General features: G+C 50.4%; 1 protein-coding gene across 1 annotated transcript; it reads left to right on the top strand.

Annotated features, from left to right (window-relative positions):
* The first annotated feature begins 262 nt into the window (after positions 1 to 262).
* On the top strand, positions 263 to 23,034 carry BNIP3 (BCL2 interacting protein 3). The gene is made up of 6 exons (XM_036734736.1): positions 263 to 663; positions 10,844 to 10,997; positions 14,481 to 14,565; positions 16,566 to 16,672; positions 17,613 to 17,762; positions 21,598 to 23,034. Exons 1-6 carry the CDS (start codon positions 615 to 617, stop codon positions 21,641 to 21,643), a joined length of 591 nt encoding a protein of 196 aa, XP_036590631.1. The 5' UTR covers positions 263 to 614; the 3' UTR covers positions 21,644 to 23,034.
* The last annotated feature ends 1,537 nt before the right edge of the window (positions 23,035 to 24,571 follow it).

The following is a 24,571-nucleotide window of genomic DNA, read 5'->3' on the forward strand; positions in this document are numbered from 1 at the left end:
CCCCAGGGCGATGCCAGAATCCAAGGCGGAGAAGGCTAATGTCTGACCCTGCGCCCAGCCCCGGGGGGTTGGGGGGGCGGGGGGCGGGGCGGGCAGCCCTAGCAGCTGCGCTCCTGCCTCCCCCTCCCCCTCCCCCGGCCCGCACGCTCCCGGGAGGCCTGGGGGGCGGGGCGGCCGCTTAAAATAACCCGGCCCCGCCGCGGCCGCAGGAGTGGGGGCGGGGTGGTTGTTGTTGTTGTCGTCGCAGTTGCTGCGGGGGGTGGGGGGAGGAGAACGCGTGACCGGCCCCGCCCCCCCCCACGCGTCCGTCCCGCCCCGCCCGGCCAATCCCCGGCCCAGAGCAGCCAGTGCGAGCGGCGTTCACGGCCCTCCGGAGAGAGAGCGGACCGCGGCGGACCCGGCGCAGTCAGGGTCAGGGTCAGGGTCACGGTCAGTGTCGGTGGCTACGCCGGCCGCAGCCCGCCCCCTCCGACGTCACCGCGGCCCAGCGGCGGCCGCTGCAGCAGCAGCAGCCCGGACAGAGGCGGCCGCGGCGACCCCCGCGGTCCCCCGCAGTCCGCAGCCCCCCGGGCCCGCCCCCCGTCGGCTCGCCGCCGAACCCGCAGACCCGGGCCATGGCGCAGAGCGGGCAGCCCCCGCCCCCACCCGAGGAGAACCTGCAGGGTGAGTGCCGGGCTGGGCCCCGAGCCCTGCCCCCCCCATCTGCCCCCGCTCGTGGAGGGGCGGCTGGAGGACCGGGGGACCGGAGCGTCCGCGGGCAGGGGTGGGGGCGGGGTGGAGAGGCTTCGGTCCTTGGGGTTTGGAGCCTGGGCCCGGGGCCGGTGGGCCGCCCAGGTGGCTCCAGGGGCCAGCCCGGAGGCCCCGGAGGCGTGGGCTCCGGGAGTGGGTGGGTGGATGTCTGCCCGCCCACCATTCAGCCCGAGGGTTATGCTAGGGTCCTGAGGTCAGCTTCTTCCACTGGCGTCCCCCCCCCCCCGCCCCAAGATTTGTCGGCTAAGGCAAGTCCCTCCCCCTCAAGAGATGAGATATGATGGAGGGGGCCGAGGCGGCGTGGCCCCCCCACATCAGACATTGTATGATCACTCCCAGGGTCCCCAGGGAGTCACGCCCATACAAACGGATTGTGGAAAGTGAAGCAGACGCTGTCCTCTTTTAGCCTCCAGTGAGGTCCAGCCCGGCTTCTGTAAATAAATGGTTTTCGTGCCCATTTCTCGGTGCCTCCCTTTAAACAGGCAAAGGAAGAAGCAAGCCCCTGGTACTGTGGCACCGGGGCCTGCTGCTGGGTGGGCGGGGTAAGATGACAGGAGCCTGCTTGGGGTTCTCCGGAGGGGAGGGAGGCCTCGCCTCCATATCTGCCTGTGACTTTGTTACCATCGCGAATGGTTCCCCGCAGAATCTGAACCTGAGTGTTGGGGGTGTTACTTAGTATCCTCTGTTAAAGGCTATAAAGCAAACGCTCTAGGACTCGCGCTGATTGTGGCAATTGAGTTTGCTCAGTGGGAACATCTTGGACTCTCCGGGATGAGTAGATTGGGCAGAGTCCAGGTGAGGACCTTCCCAAATGAGACCTTTAACCAAGGAGGAGCCCAAGCCAAGCCATTGGCCAGGACTTAGGGTACTTGGGCCAGACTTCCACACTGAAAATGGGCTGTTAGATTAGCCTTGGTGTGAGGGACACATTCCCGAGGAGTGGCTCAGGGAAGGAAGGACCTTTCCCAGCTTCCTGGCTGATGCTTTTTTACTTCACGAGGGCTTAACGATTGAACTTTCTCAGCATCTCAGGTCCGGGGGAGGAGGCTCTTGTTTTCATCCTTTGGCCAAGGAAATTCATGGTCCTGAAGATCCCCTTTTGAGGAGGAAAAAAATCTAGTCTTGACCTGAACACTAGGAAGAGTTGATACTGATTTCTCTGGCCGGTACATGGAGAGAGTGCAGTCATTGGAAACTGTCACTTTTGAAGTTTGTTGAAGTTTCAAATGATTCTCATTCCTTCTTTCTCTCTCTGTCTCTCTCTCTGTCTCTGTGTGTGTGTGTGTGTGTGTGTGTGTGTGTGTGTTTAATGCATTCAGCCTCCCTGGGCTTTAGCAATCATTAACCAAGAAGGGCCAGGGCTCAGCTGCTGCTATGGGCTTGCCCTTGGAAAACATCACCCAGGTTTCAGGCCCCCCCCCCCCCAAATTGGTCCCCTTAAGGTTGGAAAGGGGCCTCTGAAAAGGCTGCAGGAAAGATGATAGAAGCCCCTCTGTCTCTTGGGCTTTAGGGGTGGGTTTGGGGAGAGAATCTGGCTGTAGATTAGGAATATTCATAGGTAACTGTTCTGGGGTACTGAGTCTTCTTGGTCTGTAAACCAGAGGTTGGAATCTAGGAATATGGCCCCCAGGTTCCAGACTACCAGGATTTCCTTTATGGAAATACATTTCTAGCCCCTTCACCCTTGGATAACTGCCCTGCCTCGCCCTCCCCCAAAGTGAGGACTAACTTGCTGTTACCACCCCACCCTTTGGAAAGGAAATGTGGCCTTCACACCATATCAAGGCTACTTAGAAGACCCATTGGATTAGATTGGGTAATAAAAAGGCAGTCTGGCATAATTCAGTTCAACTAGCATTTCCCATATTGTGGGAAGGTCTGTGCTAGGTCCTGGGGATAGATTTTAAAAAATTACAAGTAATGTCTCCATGGAGGCAGCTAGATTGCTCAGTGGTTAGAGAGAGGCTTCATCTTCAAGGCCAACCTCAGACACTTGACTAGCTGGATGATCCAGGCAAGTCAGTGAAGGGCCTGACTGGATGACCTTGAAAGTCACTTCCAATTCCAAATCTCTAATCCTATAAGGAATTATAAACCATTACTATTCCTTAAAAACTTGACCTCTGTAAAACAGCACTTAGGGGAAGAGACTGGGGTTAGAACTGGGAGGTGATTTTGTTGCCATTTGAGGGTTGGTGCACCCTCTCTGTGGCTGAGGCTGGAGAAGGCCAACTAGCCCACCAAGGGGTGGGGTCCAAAGCTCTCCATTTCTGAAGCCCCCTAGCTAGTGCTTCTAGGATCACCCTCACAGGTAGAGTGGTGGCCCAGTATGGGAAAGCCTGGCTAGGTTACTTTACTTACTCACTTACTCGATGTGTGTCCTGGTCAGGGCCTCAGCCCCTCCGGGCTTCAGTTTGCCTGCCTGTATAAATGGAGGTCTCTTAAGTCCCTTTCAGTTTGAGGCTTTTCCCTAACTGATCCAATCTTAGGCCCCTGGACTCATAGCTGAATGGGACCCTTAGGGCAGCTAGTTCCAGCTCTGGCTCACTTGGCCCCACTCACACAGATAAGTGAGGGGTAGAGCTGGGGCTGGTATTGCAAATCACTTGCTGTTTGGATGGTACCAGGCTGCTCTCAGACTTCCCTCTAATTCCAGCTGGCTTTTTACTTGGTCTTCGTTTGTATGGCTTTTTTGGCATTTTCTCATAATTTAAATCTGTCATAGGTAATGGGCTTTTAAAATCTTGTTTAGCTCAGTCATCTTTCCTAGCAACTAAATTCCCTAAGAGCTTGCTTGCGTTGGGCATTTTGCCTCTGCATTAAAATCTAAATTTAAACTCTTTGGGAGCACACAGTGGGGACCTCCTAATGCCCCGTTAACTTCCTGCTGCTCATTGATGTCTGAACCAAACTGCTGAATGGGGGGGGGGGAGGTTGGGGTCGGAGGATGGACTCACTAGTTGAGGACTTCAGATGGGGCTGGTTCCCTCCACCCGCATTATTCTACCTGGAACAAGCTGGTGACACATGGAAACGAGTGGAAACTTGCATCCAGCCCAGCCTGTGTACGTGCAGCTTAACACTCGCAGCCTCCTCCAGGGCTCAGTTGTTGTTGGTGCCATCATGTGGGAATAGGCAGTTGCCCCACAGGAGCCCGGATCACTGGGCAAAGACAGTAGTGACTGCCCAGTTAAAGTTTGTACCATGGCAGTGCTCCTCTTCAATCTATGCTGTCCTAACGTGACCGCCTCTGGCTAGCTCACGGGGCAGAAAGCTCGGGCCAGCAAGGTCCAGACAGTGCCAAGTCCAGATGCTTCCCTGGTTGCTCTCCTAGGACCAGGATTCTCAGAGAGCCCCAGCAGCTGCTTCCATGGTTTTGAAGGTTCCTTTTCTTTCCTCCTGCCTTCTGAAAACCATGATGGTGAGGCTTTGAGGGAATGATGCTGGGATTGGTTGCCTTTCTTCTTACCCCTCCAGACTTCTCACCCCCTGAATGGGGTGTCTCAGGGACAGCATTGGGAACCAGAGAGCAGCTGGGCTCCCAAGCATTCCTCACCTTAGAGGTGGAAGAGGGACCCTGTGGGTCATCTAAGACCCATGGCTGCTGGGGGCTGCCTCCTCCACTGCTTCCTTGTGGGCCTCTACCAGCTTTACATTCTGGAGGGCCTGGACTGTGGGTTTTTATCTTAGCCTCTGCAGCAACTAGCACTGCATCTAGCAGACAATAGGTGCTTCATAAGTAGTTGCTGATGGGCCAGTGGAGTCCAGTTCCCTGTTGTGAGAAACGTGGTTCACTGGACTTCCCCAAATTGTGAGAACACTAGGCTTTGGGGATCATTGGACTTCCTAGGCAGGGCAAAAGTCCTGAGGAAGAACCCTGTGATAATCCCTAGGGAAGGCTGTACAGACCACAGGACTCCCAGAGGAAGACCAAGTGGTAGCCCCCCCCTTAATCTGTGGGGATCACAGGGCTTCTAGGGGTCAGACCCTAAGGAGGACCCAAGTGATGTCCCTTTAGAACGGTGGTAAGATCACAAGGCTCCCGAGACAGGGCCAGAAGTCCCAAGTGATGTCCCCTTAAGAAGGCTGTGCAGACCACAGGGTTCCCCAAGGGAATCTGGAGTGGTAGCCCTCACACCGCAGTGGGGATCACAAGACACCCCAAGACAAGATCTGGGAGTAAGCCCGGCTAGCTTCCGCTGCCTGTTGCTTCCCTTCACTTGACCTTAGGAAGATCCATATGATTTGCCCATTCTTACCCAGAGAACTCAAGACCAGAGTGGGCAGAGGAAGGTATTTTATTAGGCTTCTCAAGAGAGCTGCAGGAGCAGATTCCCTCCACTCCTGCTAGAGTTGTGGTTACTTTACAATCCTTATTTTTTTACATAGTTTTCCTAGGTAATACAGTTTATATAGATAGGATAATAAGGATACAGAAGCAAAAGTGAAGTTAATTAGATTTTCCTTGTCTTAGTTTAGGATTAAACTACATTCTTTTACTTCCCCTACTTTCCCTCTTTAACATATGCAAATTATGCAAATCAGTAGGCCTGGATTCTTGACCAAGACCAGACCCTAGATAAGCTTGAACAGGTTCAAGTGGGTTTGGCCTCTCTAATTCCCCAGACTGCCTTCTCAAAAAGCATGCACATGCATGCAAGCCTCTGACCTCTCACCTGACCAACCTTGAGGCCTGGTTTCAGCTAAAGCTGGGGTGGGGGAGGGCAGGGAAGCACACCTTTGGTTCTGTGGAAACAAAACTCCCCCCATTTCTTACACCTGTTCTCCAGTTAGGTAACTTGGGGCCTCCCAGATCCTCAGTGGCAGGATGAGCTCAGGTCCTCCACTTCCAGGTCCAGCATTCTGTTTATCAGCCCACCTTGCTGCCAGTGCTGTGAGCAGCATCTATGAATTTCTCCTTGTAGGAGATAAGATTTAATAATAATGATTTAAATAGTAAAATAATAACTCACTCTGACTGGTATTGTGCCTTAATGTTTATTGACACATTCTTCATACAAGGCATTATGGTGGTGATGGGGAGAGGGGTCCGTGAGAACTGGCTTCAAGTATTTGAAGTGTTCTCTTGGAGAAGGGGCTAATGTCTCTTCCTCCAGCTGGCCGGCCAGAAGAGGGGAGCTTGGGGCCTTGTGTTGAAGTGGCCTAGAGGCTTGTTATCAAATCAAACTTTCCCCCCCTTAGAGCTTTGCTAAGGTGGCCTGGGTTATCCCAGGAGAGACTGGGTCCTTTCTCTCTGAAGGGCTTCAGGCAAAGGCTGGACAATTACATTCCAAGCTTGAAGCCCTGGAGATCCTTTGTTAGGCAACATTTGGACTAATTGGCCATGGAAATCCCTTCCAACCCTCACCTTCTGTAGAATAGCCTAAGCCTGGGGAAGGAATATGGAGGGGAGAAAAATAAAAACATACAAAAACCCTTGTTTCTTTTCTTCAGAATAGATGGGAAAGGGAGTCATAGAATGTCAGAGTCAACATAGTCTTTAGAGATAATCTAGTCTGTCCCCTCAGAGGAGTAGGAAAAACCAAGTGAGACCAGAGAGGGTAAGTCACCTCAGGCCCAGGTATACTTGAGAGAAGAGGGAAAGACTCCATCCTTTTCAAGGGATACAGCTATCCCCACCTTGCCCAGCCCAGCCCCGAGACCTCTGGCAGCTAACAGCACAGCTTAGTGCCCAGGTCTTGCCCTTAGGGGCCACAGAACCTGGGAATGCCACCCCCAGATAACCAGAGTGCCTGCAACTGCCCTTTGCTGCTCCAACTAGGGGGCTCCTGACCTCCCTGGGAGAGCAGTGGAGGTCAGCCCTCAATTTAAAAATTTTCACTTATGTAACCCCAAATAAATGAAGCATTTCCATTTGTAAAGGAGAACAGAGGAATGCAGAGGAGCCTGCCAATCCCTTTTAGATCTTTTTCTTTAAGTAGGTGATAAATTTAACAATAGTGGTGAAAGTCTTCTTCCTTATCTGTTTTCTTCTGGGCATTAAAAAAAAAAAGTATGAATGTCCCACTTTTTCTTTTTGGGGGCAGCCTTAAACCTAGACTACCTTTTCCTTTCACCAACCCTCATGGATTAAAAAAAAAATACCCCTGTCACATAATTATGCATAATCAAAAAAAAATTCCCATATTGGCCATATCCAGCAGTGTGTTTCATTCTTCACCTTGATGCCATCACCTCTGTGTCCCGAGTGGAATAACAAGTTCTGGCATTGGTCCTCTGGCATTGGGGTTGGTTGCCACAGTGATTGGAGTTCTTAAGTCTTTCAAAGTTGATTCTTTTTTACAGAGTTGTTTTTGTATAAACAATATGTTTTTGTTGCCTCTGTCCTGCTCACTCTGCTTCTTGTACTCTGAATCATTTCCTAAAAGTCTTTCCAGATTTCTCTGAACCTCTCCCCACTCTCCTTCTCATGTGCCACAATAATATTCAGTTACATTCATACACTATGGTTTGTTTAGCTAGTCTCCAATTTCTGGGCACCTTCAGTTTCCAGTTCTTTGCTCTAAATTTATGGTTTATTCACTCTGAAAAAGGCAAGTTATTAAGTGTCTGCTGTGTGTTCGGCACTGGGACTATAAAGACCAAAATTTTGAAATAGTCCCTGCCCACCAGAACCTTCTATTCTCCTGGGGGGATACACGAGGTAAATAAATGCAACAAATATTTTAGAGTTGGAAGAGATCCCAGTGACTACCTAGTCTAGTCCCTTCCCGAAATCCCCTCTGCAACCTAACCAATCAACAAGCATTTCTGAAGCATGTGCTATGTGCCAGATGCTGTACTAATCACTGAGGAGACAAAAGCAAGCAGCGTTCTGTCCTCAGGGAGCTTCAGTTCTGATGGGAGATAACACCTTCATGTAAAGCCTTCTTTGAAGGTACCTCCTGGGCTATGTAATTAAATCCCCATTCAGGGTATTCCAACCTCTATGTGAAGCCCTCCAGTGGTCAGGAAGCCATTTCTCCAGAGCGGCACATTCCACTTGGGAAATGGCTCTCAGGCTTAGGAAGCTTTTCCTGGTGTCCATCTGAAGTTGGCCCCTTGTGCAGCTTCTACCCACTATTCCTCATTCTGCCCTCTGGGGACAAACAGGACCCATCTAACCTTGTTCCACAAGAGAGCCTCTTCTGCCATGTGCCCTTCCATCCAACTCCTCCATCCTGTCTTTTTTCAGGTCCCAGAGTACAGCACCTCTTGTCACGTGGGAGGGGGGCAGAATCCCCAGATTTCTTCAATGCTGAATTTGTCCTCTAATTGAGAGCTTCTTAAACTATGGGTCATGACTCCATATGGGTCCATTACAGTCTACTGGATGGGTTATCAAAGGATGGGAAAAGCATTCTACAGAAGTCAAGCCAGTAAGCTCAACAAATGTCTACTATGTGCCAAAAACTGTGCTGAGCACTAGTGATTTACAAAAAAAAAAAAAAAAAAGGCCAAAGGCAGTTACAGTTTTCAAGGAGCCCAATGTGATGGAGACAACATACAGACAACTCTGTAAAAGTGAGATCTCTATGGGGTAATCTGGAGATCACTTTAGAGAGAAGGCACTCTTATTGAGGGAGACCAGGAAGGACCAGCTGAGACTTGAAGGCAGGAGGGAGAGCCAATGAAATTGCCTGCCTGGGGTAGAGAACTGATTGTTCTGTGCAAGGAACAGCAATTAGGCTAGTGGGGATGGGATCACAGAGAGAGTGTGGGGAGGGGGGGAATGGGACAGAGTAATGTGTAAGAATACTGGAAAGGTTGGAAGGGGCCCATTGGTAGAGGGCCTAGGGGAGCTGCCAGAGTTACTGAATAGAGGAGGTAATGCCTCTAGGAAAGATCCATTTTATAGATGAGTGGAATTAATTGGGGAAGGACTGGAGGCAGGTAGTTTCTCTAGCTAGCAGGCAATTGTATAGTCTAGGTGCAAGGTGAGGAAGGCTGGCACCAGGCAAGAATTTGGGCAAGAGCCTCTAAACCGAAACCCAATGTTCCTTCCACACTTGTTGAAAAATTGGGAGGGTTGATCTGTATGTAAAAATTCCGACTGTATTTCCAGTTCTTCAGCCTCTCCCTTGTCTTGCCATAAAACAGCCATCTTTAATAATCCTCCCCTTGCCCATAAGGCCAAGCTTCAGTTTCCTGAGCATCTGTGTGTGTGTGCCTCCTTGCCCATTGTATTCTGAGATGCTCATTTGGAAAGCCAGGCTGGTCCTTGGACATTTTCCCCATGTCTGGACTAATGTGGGAAATGTGGGAAAATTTTCAAACTAGCCGTGCCTTCAGGGATGTGTGTGGGCATTATAAAGGGCCGGGCTTGGGCTCTCGCCTGTAATCAAGTTTGCTTATCCATTCTCCAGGCTCCTTGAATGAAATGGGCCGTTGGCTGGGTTTTTCTCACAGACATGACATATTTAGAGACAAAAGACTCCTTGTGAGCAGGGCTCTGGGTCCCTCAGTGCCTGGCTTTCCTCCCTTTGCAGGGCGGCTCACTCTGGGCAAAGGCAGCTACTTGTGCTGGCTGGTTGTACTGCTCTTGGCAGGAAACACTGGGGACACAGGGTCCAACTCTTTGCTGAGCCCATAGGTATCTGGCCCTTGGATCCAAGCCTCCCGGGACCCTTAGGCCACCTAATCCAATGCCCTGCCTTTCTAGATGAGGACAGCAAGGACCAGAGAGGTGAAGGACTCTCCCAAGGCTCATGAGTGGTTAAGTAGCAGAGCCTGGTATCTTGGCCTTGCTGAAAGGCAAGTAAAATGGTCCCTGTGTGGTGACAATGACTTCTAGCTTCAAGCTGTGCATTTCTGAAGTGCTTTGTCATCAGATTAACCCCCAAGGAAAAGAATTTAGCAGAACTTAGTGACTTTTCCCCATAAGAGCACACACCCACTCTCTCTCTCTCTCTCTCTCTCTCTCTCTCTCTCTCTCTCTCTCTCTCTCTCTCTCTTCCCTCTCTCTCTCTCTCTCTCCTCTCCCTCTCTCCCTCCCTCCCCTCCCTCCCTCCCTCCCCCTCCCTCTCTCTCTGTCTCTCCTGCTCTCCCTCTCCCCTCCTCCCTGCCATTGGTTCCTGTTCCTCAATTCACAGGCATTCACTTTGTTTCTAGGTCTTTGGGCAACAGAGGATTTAGGGGAAGGCCAGGAATTTGCACTCTCATTGTGAACTCCACCTTTTCATATGTGCTGTAAGTTGTTCTTCCTTGTGCCCCGTGAGGACTGGAATGACATCACAATGTCAGGGTCAAGGTTCAGTGTGTCCGACTGTGGCTGATCAGACCAACACTAGCTCTAACACAGAGTCTGTGTGACCATTTGGAGGGGAGATGGCCCTAAATCTGTGTGACTCATATTTCTCAGCAGTTACAGAAATCATCAATACTTTGCCTTTCAGGGCTTCTTAACTTAGTGAAAACCTCCATCCACCTCTGTCATATTGCAGGCTTTGGGCTAAGCCCTTCACAAATATGTCAAAGCACAGCTGACCAGCTCCCTGCCTTTGAAGACTTACTGGATCCGGGGCATCCTGAAGCTCCCTGGGGGACCATGCAGTCTAACCCCCAGTTTCTAGAGGAAAAAATTGGGGCCATTCCCTAGAATGCACTTACCCAAAGTGACTTGCGCAGTCGCAGAAGTGGAGTTGGACATGATTTGGGCCTGTTGCCTCTCAGATGACTGAGGCCCAGAGTGAGGGGGAGACAGGAGCCTGAATGGGCACGGGGTCCCAGGACCACTTGACTCTGGAATTTTCTTCAGTTGAATTTCCCATGGATTTGTTTTGTTATTTCCATCAATGGTATGAGAGAAAACCGTTTTGGTGAATCAAGGGCTTAGCCCGTGTCAATCACTCCCATATTGATAACACTTGATGCTCTACAAAGTGCTTTCTCACCACAACTCCAGGAGGCAGGATGTGTATGTATTAGCACCCACATTTTACAGATGAGGAAACCGAAGCTCCGGTAACTTTGTGATCCGCTTAGGCCACAGAGACATGGCTGAGCTCTTGCACGTGGGTCTTCTGACTTGTGTCGCACGTGAGGGCAGGCTGGTCAGCATCCTCTAGCTTTGTCCCTGGCTTTGTCCCCACAGGCTCTTGGGTGGAGCTGCACTTCAGCAGTAACGGCAATGGCCACGGTGTTGTGCCAGCCTCAATCTCAGCCTATAATGGCGACATGGAAAAGATTCTTCTGGACGCGCAGCATGAGTCTGGACGGAGCAGCTCCAAGAGTTCTCATTGTGACAGGTAGGCATTCACTGCCATGGGTGGGCTTCTGCCCCTTCCCTTCTTCATTGGCCAGAAACAGGAGCCAACTCCACTGCCCAGCCTGGGAGGAGGAGGGATGGTGTGGGATGGTAGGAGCTGAGGCAGTAATGGTAGCCTAGCAGGGGTCAAATACCCAGTTCTAATTCCAGCTCTGACACTTGGGAAAAGGTGACTTTGGGCAAAGGCTTTCTTCTCTTTGGGCCTCAGTTTCTTTTATCTGTAAGTTGATGGGACTGGAAGATTTCTACAATCTTGTGAAAAAATCACATTTTCAAACCCTTTTGCTGAATCCCTGGCAGTGTTCTTGCCTTCAAAAGAGAGAATGTTATGAATTCCCCTATGAACTGTGGGCAGTCAGCTAATTGGAGATTTCCTCTGACTGTCAGAGGTATCTGGCCTGGATCTCTTCAACCACATAGCCAACAGCTGGTTCCATAGCCTCTAGTGAGGGGAGCCTGTTACCTCCTGAGTCAGCCCTTCCCTTTGGAAGAGTTCTTTCTGACATCAAGCCTAACTTGATTCTTTTGCACTGTCCATGATTTGGTCCAAGCAGAAGAACTTTGCTTAGGATTGCTTTCAGCTACTTGCTTGTGAATGTCTTGTTTTCCTGAATCTTTTCTTATCCAGGATAAACATAATCTAGTTCCTTTAATCCATGATCATGGTGTGATTTCCAGGTTAACAGGACACTCAAATGTTCCATTAAAGATGGTGACAACTGGATTTCAGGGGGAGGAAAAGGATCTGAAGTGGGGGGGGGCAACCTTTATCAGGAGGTTGGAGAGGAAAGATTGTCACACATGGGAGGAAGAGAAGGAAAAGGAAAACTGTATACTTGGCACTAAATACAAATTTGAGGCTCTTTGAAGAGGAGGGAGCTGAATCTTCTGAGAAGGAAGCATCTATCTGCTGGCAGATTGGAAGGAATGATAATGCAGAGCCCCACAAGTCCTGAGGAGCTGGAATCCCTTAGTAAGAGTCAGAGGAAGAAGAGTACAGTGACTGGTCAGAGAGATTGAGGCAGCTGTCAGCCAACTGGAGAACAATAGAGACAGATGCCTGTTGTCTTTGCTGGACATGTATATCCATGATGGGACATTCTCAGTGGCTAGCGATGAAGATGGCTCTTGAGAAAGGAACATAGACTTGTGGAGCAGGGATTTTAAATCTAGGTGTGATAGACTCCTGACCAAGGATGGAGTGCACCTACTCTGGGTGGGGAAAGATGTAGCTGTCTGGTATCTTGTAAATATCATTCAAAAGTCTTCAAACTAAAAACACTAAAACTGCCCAGATGTCTCCACTCAGTCTGCCCCAGGCAGAGGAACTACCATGAAGGAAAAAGAATGATTGCATTGGGGGGCACCCAAAAGTTCACAGGAGGCAAAATCCAAGAAAGGGGCCAGAAAATCAACCAAAAGCATTTATTAGTTACCTTCTGGGTGCCAGACACTGGGGATTCAAAGACAAAATGAGGCATTTCTTGCCTTTGTGAATCTTACATCCTGTAGGAGGAGACACATTAAGTATATGCCTAAGATACTCAAGATAGTCAATTTGGGTAGTTTGGTGGGGCTAATCAAGGAAGGCCTCATTCATGTAAGAGGTGTTTGAGCTGAGCTTTGAAGGATTCTAAGAAGTGGCAGTGAATGGCCATGATAAAATAATGCTGGGAGATTCCAGTTAGGCATCTGCTGGAATGAATTCTCTCTCAAAGCAGGGCAGCCAGTAATTTCTTGACTTGCCTAAATGATAATTTCCTCTTTCAGAAGGGAGAGGAACCATCAAGGGGAGGTAGTATTTTGCATCTGATTCTCACAGACAGGGAGGCCCTGCCTGCTGGAGTGGAAATGAAGGGAAGAGACCATCCTACCTAGAGCATGTGAAGAGAAGAGAGGAAGTCTGGCCCAGGCTATGGCAGGCACCCTAGAACTGGGGAGAGCAGGTTTGAAAGGGTTTTTTGGCAGATAGAAAGGATGCCATAGACTAAAATTCTATAGGCAAAGCCAGTGTGGGAGAATTGGACAGCTCTGAAGAATGAAATTCCAAGGGTAAAAAAAGAGCAATTCTACTGAAACTCCCACAATGGGAGTTTTCCAAAGAGTTCAATGTGACTGCGTAGGAACTCACCAGTCAACATAGATTTTTAAAAAGATAGCTGTAAAAGGCAGAAAGAAGGAGGGAAGGAGGAAGGAATGTAGATAACAGATAATGGATATGAGTGTGGCATAGACTTTTAAACGGTATCAGGAGTGCTCAAGCCCAAGGTGAGCTCAGGAAGGCAATGAGGAGGAGAGTAGAGGAGCTGAATCTTGGAGGAAAGAAGGGATGGGACCCCCTGCTTGGACTCAGGAGACAGTGCTAATTGGCCTCAGAGAAAAGACAAAACTGTTCGGTTTTTGGTTTTTCCTGTTTTCTCTACAAGGTGCTGGAAATGATGGAACGGTGATGAACAGAATTCATAACCAAGATAAAGGTGATAGTAAAGGACCTCTCCTTGGTACTGAAAAGACTGATGATCATGACTTGTGTGAAAGTCAGAGATGTGGGTGAGACAGGAGTACAGTTTGATGGATTTGGAAATGGCTTTAGATGCAGAACTCAAAGAATGTGTCGATGGCTCCATGTCAGCTTGGCAGAAGGTCTCCAGTGGAGTGCCCCTTGGATCTGTGCCATCTAGCCTTTTTATCTATGTTTTGAGTACTTATATGGATGACAGGAAGCTGGGAGGGAGAGCCAAAACTGGATGAAAGCTACAACTCACAAAGCTCTGGACAAGCTAGAATTAGTCTAAGAAAATGGAATTCAGCATGGATAAATGCTCCATGGTGGGGTAGGAGGAGGCATGGTGAACAGTCATCTGAAAACTTCCAGGGTTTTAGTGGCTCTATGTCTAAAGGGAGTCAGCAATGGGAAGAAGCATCCAAAACGGCTTCATTTGGAGAGGCTGAGCTTCCAGGAATAGGGCAGGGGACAGTCCTGGGGTCCTGTGCCCACCCCACATCTCACCTTGAGGTCTATGTTCAGTTCTGGTGCCATGAGTCAGGAAGAACGTGGATATTCTGGAGAGTGTGCAGAGGAAGGAGGCTGGGATATGTCATGAGGGTGATTTCAAGGACAGAAATGCACAGAGGGGCAAGGGGCTGGGTTCAGTTATCTGAAGGGGGATCAGACTTGTTTTGTTTGACCCTAGAGGACAGAGCCAGCAGTGATGGGAGAAGGGGCAGCACCAGCTCCCTGCCTGGCTGACTTAGCAGAAAGGGTCTCAATACTTGGAGCATAAAGGCCAAGTCAGACCCTCCAGGCCATATTAGGGGTGGGATTCTGACCCTGTGGCTATGTCTTCTACCTGCTCATTCTAGAATCATCCATCTGTAGCTTTACTCTCTGCCGTCTGGCATCTCACACTGAAAAAGGAATGCTAACATGATGTCTTTGCCCCCAACCCTTGTTTTTGTTAAGTCCGCCTCGTTCACAGACACCCCAAGACATTAACAGAACTTCTGAAATGGATACTCACAGCATTGGAGAAAAGAACAGCTCCCAGGTAAGAGGGAGGGCATGTCAGAGGGTCTTGAAGGGTACCTGATGGAAGAGGTAGTGGGCGATGGGGTCCTCCTCCCTGATGGGTGTCCCACCTGGCAGCTGCTCCCTGTGGCATCTTAATTATGTGATCAAGGGCCCCACTGAGTGGACTCTTTTGCCCTGGCCCGAAGGTTCTGTTGGCACTGGGTGTTAGCAGGTGGCTAATGTTTCTGTAGCTGTGACCAAGCCCCGAGGTCACTTCAGGATTGATACGAGTCACATGCAAAGAGAGAACACGATTTAGAGAATTTGCAAAGCTTGCCACCAGAAGTTTATTTATACATCAGTTGCGCTAAGATGTGAGTGCCCAATGGCTCCATGCTTTCACGGTATGTGGGCACTCCTGTCGTCTGCCCAGGCTGCAGGACTGTGTTTTGGGAGTTGGGGTCCTTGGCTTCCTAGCTCCCTGCAGGCGTGTCCCACAATCTCTCCTGCCCTCAGTTTGCCCATTTTTAAAGTGACTCTGACTTCTGCTAGAAGGTCACTGGGGCCCTGGAGAAATTCCTGGAATCTGCTTGGTCACACACCAACTTGGTGGCAGCTTTGGGTTGTAGGGCCTCAGACAACACTACCAGTTCCACAGCGTCGCTGGTGCTGTGCCCTCCCCCTTTGGGCATGTGCTCCAGATGGGCAGAGATGCAGCCTCTTTCTCTCCCTGCCCCCCCAAGCCAATCCCCGATCCTCTGTGCTGGAAGCAGACTGCCCATCCCAGGGCAGCTGCTACTTCCCTCTGCTAAGATGGCTTTTTTTAAAAACAAATTGTCATCGCCATCTTTTGTTGTAACATGGTCCAGATTTGCCAACATCTCCCTCCCCTCCCAATCAGTCATTGAACATTAAGCCCCGTCTCTGTTCCAGGCACTGAGCCTTCCCTCACAACAAAAAGTGAAGAAGGGGAGGGCACAACTCAGCAAGACTAACCAGCATGTGCAAGTCTGGCATCGACTGCCCCATTCCACAACTATAGCCCTCCCCCTCCACAGAGAAGGGGGAGAGTGGATGGCAGCTTTTTTAAACCATACCCTGAGTTGTGGCCATCACTCAGTCTGTTGTCCTGAGTCCTGTTCCTCTCCTGATCTGGTCCAAGCTGAACTGCCTTGAGCAGAAGCAGCAGCTCTGTCCTGGCCCCTCCAGGCAGGATCCTGGTCACTCCCGGGATCCGTTGTGTCCCCAGCCATCTGAGCTTTGAGTGACAGGATCTGGAGAGGGGAGGGACTGGAGGTTACTGAGTCAGGTCCCTTGTTTTACAGATCAGGAAACAGGCCCAGATAGGAGGGCATTCTTAAGTCCCCTCCTCCACACAGGGGCAGGCATACCCACAGCAGGATTTCTCCTGCTACATGCTTAGACACTTGCCTAACCCTCGGGGTGCTGGGCATCAGGAGGATTCCTCTCCATAGGACACAAGATAGCAGGTTTCATTTTTGTTCCTGAGCCTCCCCTCAGTGATTTATTCCAGAGGTTGATGGCCCCACACTTGGAAGTTTCCAAAGCCCTTCCCTCCCTATAGTCCTGAAGGGGTATGTGGATGAGTATTGGCCCCAATTTACAGATGAGAAGGTGGGCTAAAAGAAGCAGCAGCACCAAGCAGGCATCTGAGGCAGGACTTGAACTCGGGTCATCCAGCTTGAAGCGGTGGTTTTATTGCAGCTGCAGAAAGTTGCTCTAAGAGTGAGCTGATAGCTAAGCCCCTCACACTGGGCACCTGCCAGGGACCTCCTCCGTGAGATCCAGGGGCCCCACCCTTCTGCCCAGCCTCCATCCCCTCACAGGAAGCTCTAAGTCACTAAGACACTGGCCAAGAAGCCGGCCGACTCAAATCCTTAAGGGAATGCCTGTTCAGGGGCCTCCATGAGGACTGCCCTGAGGGAGGGTCTGGACAGGAAGGCTGAGGCAAGCTTTGGTTTCCTCGAGGTGCCCAGAGGGGCCTGAGGGCTTCAAGTAGATTCCATTTTGTTTTAGTCTGAAGAAGATTATATGGAAAGAAGGAAAGAAGTGGAGAGCATCCTGAAGAAGAATTCAGACTGGATCTGGGACTGGTCCAGCAGGCCTGAAAACATCCCCCCAAAGTGAGTGTGGGCACCTCTGCACTGATGGTAGATGAAAAATTGAGGGAGCGTTGCAGGGGGGATGGTAGAGGTAGTTGGGGTGGAGTGAGGGGCAGAAAGTGGGGGGGGGTGAGGGGTGGAGGGAGGGGCAGAGGAGGGAGGGGGAAGGGCAGAAAGTGGGGGAGAGTGAGGAGCAGAGGGGGTGGGGGGTGGAGGGAGGGGCAGAGGGTTGGGGAGCAGAGGAATTGGAGGTAGGGGTAGAGTGAGGGGCAGAGGGGGTGGAGGGTGAAGTGAGGGGCAGAGGAGGGAGGGGGAAGGGCAGAAAGTAGTGGAGAGTGAGGAGCAGAGGGGGTGGGGGTGGGGGATGGAGTGAGGCATGGAGGGGCAGGGGTGGAGTGAAGGGCAGAGAGGGGGAGCACAGGGGGTGGGGGGTAAAGTGAGGGGCAGAGAGAAGGGGAGTGGAGGAATTGGGGGTAGGGGTGGAATGAGGGGCAGAGGGTGGAAGAGCAGAGGAATTGGGGGTTGAGTGAGGGGCAGAGGGTGGGAGATGGAGTGAGGGGTGGGAGGGTGTAGTGAGGGGCAAAGGAGGGAGGAGCAGATGGGGTGGGGGTGGAGGGAGAGGCAGAGAGGAGGGAGTGTGGGAGTAGAGTGAGGGGCAGAGGGTAGTGGGGTAGAGTTGAGGGGTGAAGGATGGAGTAAGGGGCAGAGGAGGGAGGGAGAGTAAGGAGCAGAGGGGGTGGCGGTGGAGGGAGGGGCAGAGAGGGAGTGGGAATAGAGTGAGGGGCAAAGGGTGGGGGAGCAGAGGAGTTGGGTGTAGGAGGGGTGGAGTGAGGGGCAGAGGGTGGGGGAGCAGAGAAATTGGGGGTAGGGGTGGAGTAAGGGTTGGAGGAGGGAAGAGGAAGGAGAGAAAAAGGGGCTGAGGAGGGTGCTAATCCTTGCCCCACATTTCCTTTTGTCCCAGGGAGTTTCTTTTTAAGCATCCAAAGCGCTCGGCCACTCTCAGCATGAGAAACACGAGTGTCATGAAGAAGGGAGGCATCTTCTCGGCAGAGTTTCTGAAGGTTTTCCTCCCGTCCCTGCTGCTCTCTCACTTCCTTGCCATTGGGTTGGGGTGAGTGCCTTTGTGTTAGTCTGGTGTGGCTGTCCTGGGATGGGGGTGAGCCTTGGGCAGGAGAAGGCATCGGCCTTCGTGGCTGTGAGAATGGAGCTACCATGTCCAGAGAGAGTGTTGTTTGGACAAATGTGTGGAGAAATGGGATTCAGGACATCCTCAAGCCTTCCATTTAACAGAAATGAGAATGCAGGCCAGATGAGGCAGTGAGGAGAGAGCTGGGAATTGGCGATATTTATGGGATCACAAAACCACAGAATTGTAGAGGAAGAAGGAGCCCCAAACTTGGCAAGAGAAGTAATAGTGGAATGTAGCCATTTTATCATCTGGTAAAAACAGAGCATCTTGACCTTCAGAACCCAAGTGGAGAATGGATTCTGTCCTGAAGCCCCTCTGTGTAGACCTCTTTCTGTCTCATCAGTTGGGGGCTCCACTGGTCTAGAGCAGTCACCAAGTGTTTGTTGCGTGTCTGTTCCCCTCTTGTGTAATAGTGCTAAGTTCTGGGAATACAAAGAAGGGCAAAAGCCAGTCCCTGCCCTCAAGGAGCGCTCAGTCTACAGGAGACAAGATGCAAATGACTAGCTCCGGACAGGATACACTGGAGAGAGTCCCTGAGAAAGGCACTGGCATAGAAGGTGAGATTTCAGCTGGGACGTGAAGGAAGCCAGGGAAGCTGAGAGCCAGAGATGAGATGTTCAAAGGGAGAATCCCCCAAACTTGGGACACTTCCTCGTCATCCCCAGCTGACTTCCCTGGCATCCTCCAAGGCTCTGCTGATGACCCACCTTCTGGGGTGGTTTCAGAAACAAGACAGCCTATCTCTCGACTCTGGGCAGGTTTGGGGCTGATGCCCATTTCTAGAATGCTCCTTCTGTAGGTGGAGTTGTGTGGAGTGTCAGGAAGGCCTGAGCTCACATCTGGTCTCAGATACTTGCTGTGTGACCCTGGACAAGTCATTTAAACTGTTTGCCTCAGTTTTCTCTCCTGGGATCAGAATGAGATCAGGTGTGTAAAGCACAGAGCCTGGTACTCAGTAAGTGCTGCATAAATGTTAGTGATAAATCCCATATTCTCTAGGAAGTCTTCCAGACCCTCTTAATCCTAGTGCCTCACTCTGGTCCTGCTTCTAGGTTGTTGGTGCATGTTCATTTGCTCATTGTCTCCCCATTGGAGAGCAAGCTCCTCAAGGGCAGGGACTGGCCTTTGCCTCTTTTTGTATGCCCAGCATTTAGCATAGTGCCTGGCACGCAGTAGGTGCTAAGTAAGTGCTCTTTGGCTGACTGACTTGTATGAATTGAAGTGAGGAGAATAAGGAGAACACTTTATACTACAACAACAATGTTGTAAAGACAAATAATTTTAAACACTTAGGAACTCTGGGCAATGTGATGACCAAGCACGCTTCTAGAGGACAACTCAGGATGAAGCCTTTGGCCCCCTCCAGATAGACTCCTCTTCCTGAGAAATACCTAGAACACATCCATCAAACATGCAGACCACACTCCCAAAAGAGGCAGAAACCAGATTAAAATACAATTGGGGACTATTTAACAACATAAATAATATAATTCAGAAATGGAACACACATAATGTTAACATGTGGTTTCTAAGTCAGTGTGCTACCCACTGGCCATGGCCAAACGATCAGGGAGTTCTGCGTATGGGTTAGTGGCCCATTTCTTTTTGAGCTGGAAGGTAAATATTAAGAGGGGGCTAGTGAACCTCCAAGAAAGGTGAGCCATGACCAAGTCTGACATCAGCCAAATAGTCTTTGCTATTTTTGATAGGTTTTTTCACCTGGCCAACAGAATTTGCCTAGGAAGTGTTGGACAAAGGTCTCTTGCTTTTCTGGTGGATGGGATGGAGGAGTGGGCTAGACCGCGTGGCCTACAGACCACAAGTGGCCCCTCAAGCACCCCAAGTGTGGCTATGGCCTGCACTGGGAAACGCTTAACAAAGTAAATAAAAACACAATACAATGTAGTTAATGTTAATATGTGGTTTCTTAGTATGCAGCAGTGGGGCTTTCTTGAGTTTGACACCACTGGACTAGACAAGAGTATAGTTGAGGCATGGCTCACTGCATAAACCCAAAGAAGAGTCATTAAAACGTGGGTGTCATTTTTAAAGCTTGCCAGAGGATTGTCAGTCAGTCAATAAGGATTAAGCACCTACTGTGTGTCAGTTCTGGTGCTAAGCACACATTAGGGCTTTTTTCTTGACCTGAGTAAAAGCATAGGTGGAGTCCTCACCAAATCTGCAGGTGACTGAGTTGGAAGGGACATGTGCTACACTGAATGTCAGTCAAGACCCAGGTTGGAGCAAGATGAAATTGAATGGGACTTGTGCTTTAAGTCACCGATGCCAATACTGTACAGCTTGGGTGGGAATCAGAAACCAGACCCTCTTGCAGAAGCCGTGGGCCTCAGGATTGCATGCTGAGGCAGGTTTAAGCTCCTTTTAGGGGAGCCCTGACAAAGCCAGAGGAGTGACTTAGCTCTGTGGCTGGCTGGCCTACATCTGCAGCACCAGGTTTTAGGGAGGACAGTGACCAGGAGCTGGCAGCCAATGTGGAGAGGTGAGGGAATTAGGGATGGTTTACCTAAAGAAGAGATTCAGTGCAGAGGAATAAATGGGATGTTGTAGGGCTGTCATATGGAAAGAGATCCCTGAGCAGACCTGTGGCAAAAGGTGGGAGTCTGGGTGTAAGGAAAATCTTCCCAACACCCTGGATTCTTCTGAAGGGGAATGGGGTGCTCCGGCTGCTGGTGAGCTCCCCATCACACCACTGCCAGGTTCTGGAGGCTGAGAAGCCAAAGGTGAAACCGTCCCTGCTTACATCAGGGAGCTTACTCCGTAGTACGGGAAACAGCACCTTTCATTAGTACTTAAGAATGCATACAAAGTAAATGCAAGGGAATTGAGGTAGGGAACTAACTATTGAGGATCTGGAAAAACATCGTGGAAAAGATGGTGAGTGTGTGTTGTTGCTGAGGAGGGAGGGCACGCCTGGCATGGAGTGTGGCCAGTTCAGAGACATGGCGGGACCAGGGGAAGGACAGTTTGGCTGGATCTCAGCCCATGTTTACTGAGGCTGCGAAGATGGATGGCTTTCACAGCTAAGCTGAGGGAGGTGTTTATATCTGTGGACTGAGCAAGAGAGCCCCGTGCCTGGACTTAAGGAAGGGCCCTCATGGAGAGGCAGCTGCAGTAGTCTGGTAAGAGATCAGGGGGCTGGGAGTTAGATGGGAGAGACACACCAGAAATGTCCTCGTTTGGCATCTCAAAGGACATGTGCAATACTTCAGGCTTGTCTGAAGTTGCTTGAAATTCTGAGTCTTGAAACATGCAGCTCCCTCCACCTTACCCAGAAACAGCTTCCCAGAGCCTACCTGGTGGGGTTTTTTTCATGGTTTCAAGTCAAGCTTTTGTTAACATCAGTGATTCCTGACTGGCATTGTAACTTCTGACCCAGACTGATGTGGTTTGAAGGAAAAAGAAGCTTACCATTTTCAAACGGGTCTCTGCAGAGGGCTTTAGCAGAATCTTGGTGTTAAAGGGGTCGGGGTTGGAAAGGAAAGAGCTCCAGGCCCAGATATGAGACTGTCCAGAAGTTGGGGGGCTGTGAGCCTCAGAAGTGTGAGGCAGCAGCATGCCACCTTTTGCCTCTCTAAAGAGAGGTGCTAATGCCTATCCTGGGCACCACACCCTCCAGGTACCTTGAGAGGAATCGAGAGTGCTTGCAAAATAGGAAATCCCTGCTTTCCAGGTCTTCTCACACCCCTCATTCAGCTGCTGACTGCCAAGCTCTGACTGTCACTTCCTTTTCCCTCAGGATCTACATTGGAAGACGCCTCACCACTTCCACCAGCACCTTCTAAGGCAGTGGGGCCAGGAGTCTTGCCAAGCAGCAGGCTACTGTCTGATCATGCAGAATGGTTACTGGAGGAAGTCCGTCCATTCACCCGTGATGGCTCCTGTGACTTGTTTTCATTTGTTGTGTAAATGTCGTGTTCCTAGTTCAGTAGAATGGGAGGGTAGATACCCGTATTCACACCTGGGCACCAGCGTAGGGAGCCGATCAGACTGATTTACCTTTCCTCTTTGTAGCTCTTTGATGACCACCATTCCTATCCCAATCTTGAGGCTTTCTGGACTTGGATGAAATCCCCAAACTTCCAGGTTCCCCTAAACATTGCTACTCCTTTGAACAAGTGAATCATGTCGTTACTAAAAAGCATTATGTTTAGGGGCTTGTTACACATGGTCCCAGAAAACCCCCTGTGCCTGTTTGCTCTGGCTGGAGCAGCCACTTGTTGAACTCCCCTCTGTTTTGCTGGGTGGTCTTTCTGGGCAAATGAGAAGAGGATGGAAACTCTCATTGTGGCCGACTCAGCTTGAGCCAGTCCATCCATCACTGACATTTGATGTCTCCTTCGGCCTCCTCCCTTTGCCCCAGAACTTGATTGGTTTCCTGTGTAGGGCCCCATGTGGCCTGTAGCAGTACCAGATGACTGCTCCTGCTAGGCCTGCTCACTTCCCCATGCTCTCTGCTAGGCCCATGCTCTATGCTCCTTTACCCTGCTCTTTATCTAGTTCAGCAACTGAAACCAGAATGGGAATAATTCTTTGTTTGCCAAATCCTCTGAGATGGCCTGTGTTTAGGTCCAGTTCACCAGAGTCTTGTGAGCCCAAGAGAGGTTCACATCTTCTCTGTTTTCCTTGAGGCAAATATTTTCTGAAAAGAGGCCATGTCTTTGCTGTGCTGGACACACTCAACATTTGTTTATATTTGCCTCTGACGTTCCTCCCTACCCCCCCCCCCCCTTCATCTGGACTAAATAAATGCAGCCTTCTAATTTGAAAAGGAAAATCTCTCCTTATCTGCCATCAGCCCCTTCTTCACATGGAGAAACATGGCCCACGTTGGTTATCATCCTTCTCAGTGTATCCACGTTGGCTCCCCTTCTTTGGCCATGCCATGAGCAAGCACCCTCTGAGGCAGGTAGCACAGCCCCCACAGAGTTTGCCTCAGAGACTCGGCCCTATTTGCTAAGATAAGGAAGAGAGGTTCCATTCTGTGGCTAGACCTGTCCTTAGCCACCCTGCCGATCATTAAGCTAAGTTAACAGTAATTGCCATGTGCCCAAGCACCTTAAAAAAATGAAGGATCTTTTGTTTTTATATCCCCTTTACTACTGAGCAATTCCCTCTCCTGCCCAGCAAACCATTTCTTGTAACATAATAAAAGCATTTCAGCCAAATTAACACATCACCTGATTCTGATGGTGTCTGATGTTCAACACCCCTAGTCTATGACCTCTGCAGATGAGGGCAGATGGCCGCATCTCTGATCTCAGGAAGGGGCAGGGAGCTGGGGACTCCAAGTCAGAGCCAGGGAGTAGAGCACTGGGCTTGGAATCTGGAAGATGAGTCCCAATCTCACAGCCGACCTTGGACAGCTCCCCCAGCCTAAGGCCTCACCCTGGTGAGCCTATCCATCTACTCCCTGTATCACCACCAATCTTGGCAATCTGGCAACTCTCTGGGGCCCGAAAGGCAAGTGAGAATGTCTCCAAAGTCCAGTTCTGACAGTCCCAGCTATAACCAAAATGTCTATTATGTTCTTACAGTGACCACTGCCTTGAGAAATTGAATGAATGAAAAGGCATTAGGGACCTACTATGTGCCAGGCACTGTGCTAGCCACTGGACATACAAATGTGAAAGATATTCTACTGGGGGAGAAAGTTGTGGGTGGCCCAAGAAAAACTTGGGTCTAGGGAGTCCCAGGGATTGTCTTGCCCCTTCTGGCAGTCATGGTAATGAATGATAGCTAGCTATCAAGGAGGGATGATGGAAGCTGGGGAGCATGGACTGGGGCTCCAGGCAGTAAGTTGGGGGGAGTTTGCTCAGCCCCAGGGTAGAATTCCAAAGCCTATTTGATTCACTAGCGAGTCTGGAGTATCACTGTTCTAGTAGGCAAGGAGTGTAGCAGATCAGGTAACCACAAGGTACTCAGCTTGGTTGGCAGGTCATAGTTTTAAAATGGGGTCAGATAATAGCTGTGGCCTTCTGATAATGCCAAGGAGAGCTCACCAGGCAGGCTTCAAATATCTCCAAGCATCCAGAGTCACCTTCAAAGTAGGATGAGGCACCCAGCAAGGACTAGTCTAAATGCAAACAATCCTCCCCCCAACCCCCGCAGACATCAGCCTTTTAGCCTCTTACTGACTTCATCTCAACCTTATCACTGTACAGAGCCCACCACACGTCATCCACCATTCAGAAAAGCCCCAGCTTCAGAAGAGCATCAGCCCTGGAGATCTCGTACCAGCTGTCATTTCCGAAGACTAGGGCATTGCCCCCATGTCCTACCCACCCCAGGACTACTAATGGTCTAGCTGACACTCCAGAGTGTGATCAGTTGGGAAGTCCCAAGAAATGTGCTGACAGGCTCATCCTGATTCCCAGCTTCAGTCAGGGCAGGCACTCTGAAGTATACCACACACATTTCCGTTTTGGAGGCTCAACCAGCATCGCTGATCGTTTTGAGGACTCCTGCCCTAACCATGTGTCGCCCCTGCACTGCCCTGCTCCCTCTCTGACTCTTCCCTACCAAACACTACCTAAGCAAGCTGCTCAGGTGGAGTTCACCCCATTCCCCAGGGTCCCTTGCCCTCCAATCTTAAAGATATCACTGTGGCTAGAAGCCAGAGGGGAAGGAATTAAGAAAGTTGACTTCTAGACATGTGGAGCCCACATCATTCAGTACAAGTGAAGGCCAAAGCCCAGTTCTCTTTTCTCCTC

This window comes from Trichosurus vulpecula, chromosome 8, assembly GCF_011100635.1.
Source record: "Trichosurus vulpecula isolate mTriVul1 chromosome 8, mTriVul1.pri, whole genome shotgun sequence".
In the NCBI taxonomy this organism is placed as follows: Eukaryota; Metazoa; Chordata; class Mammalia; order Diprotodontia; family Phalangeridae; genus Trichosurus; species Trichosurus vulpecula.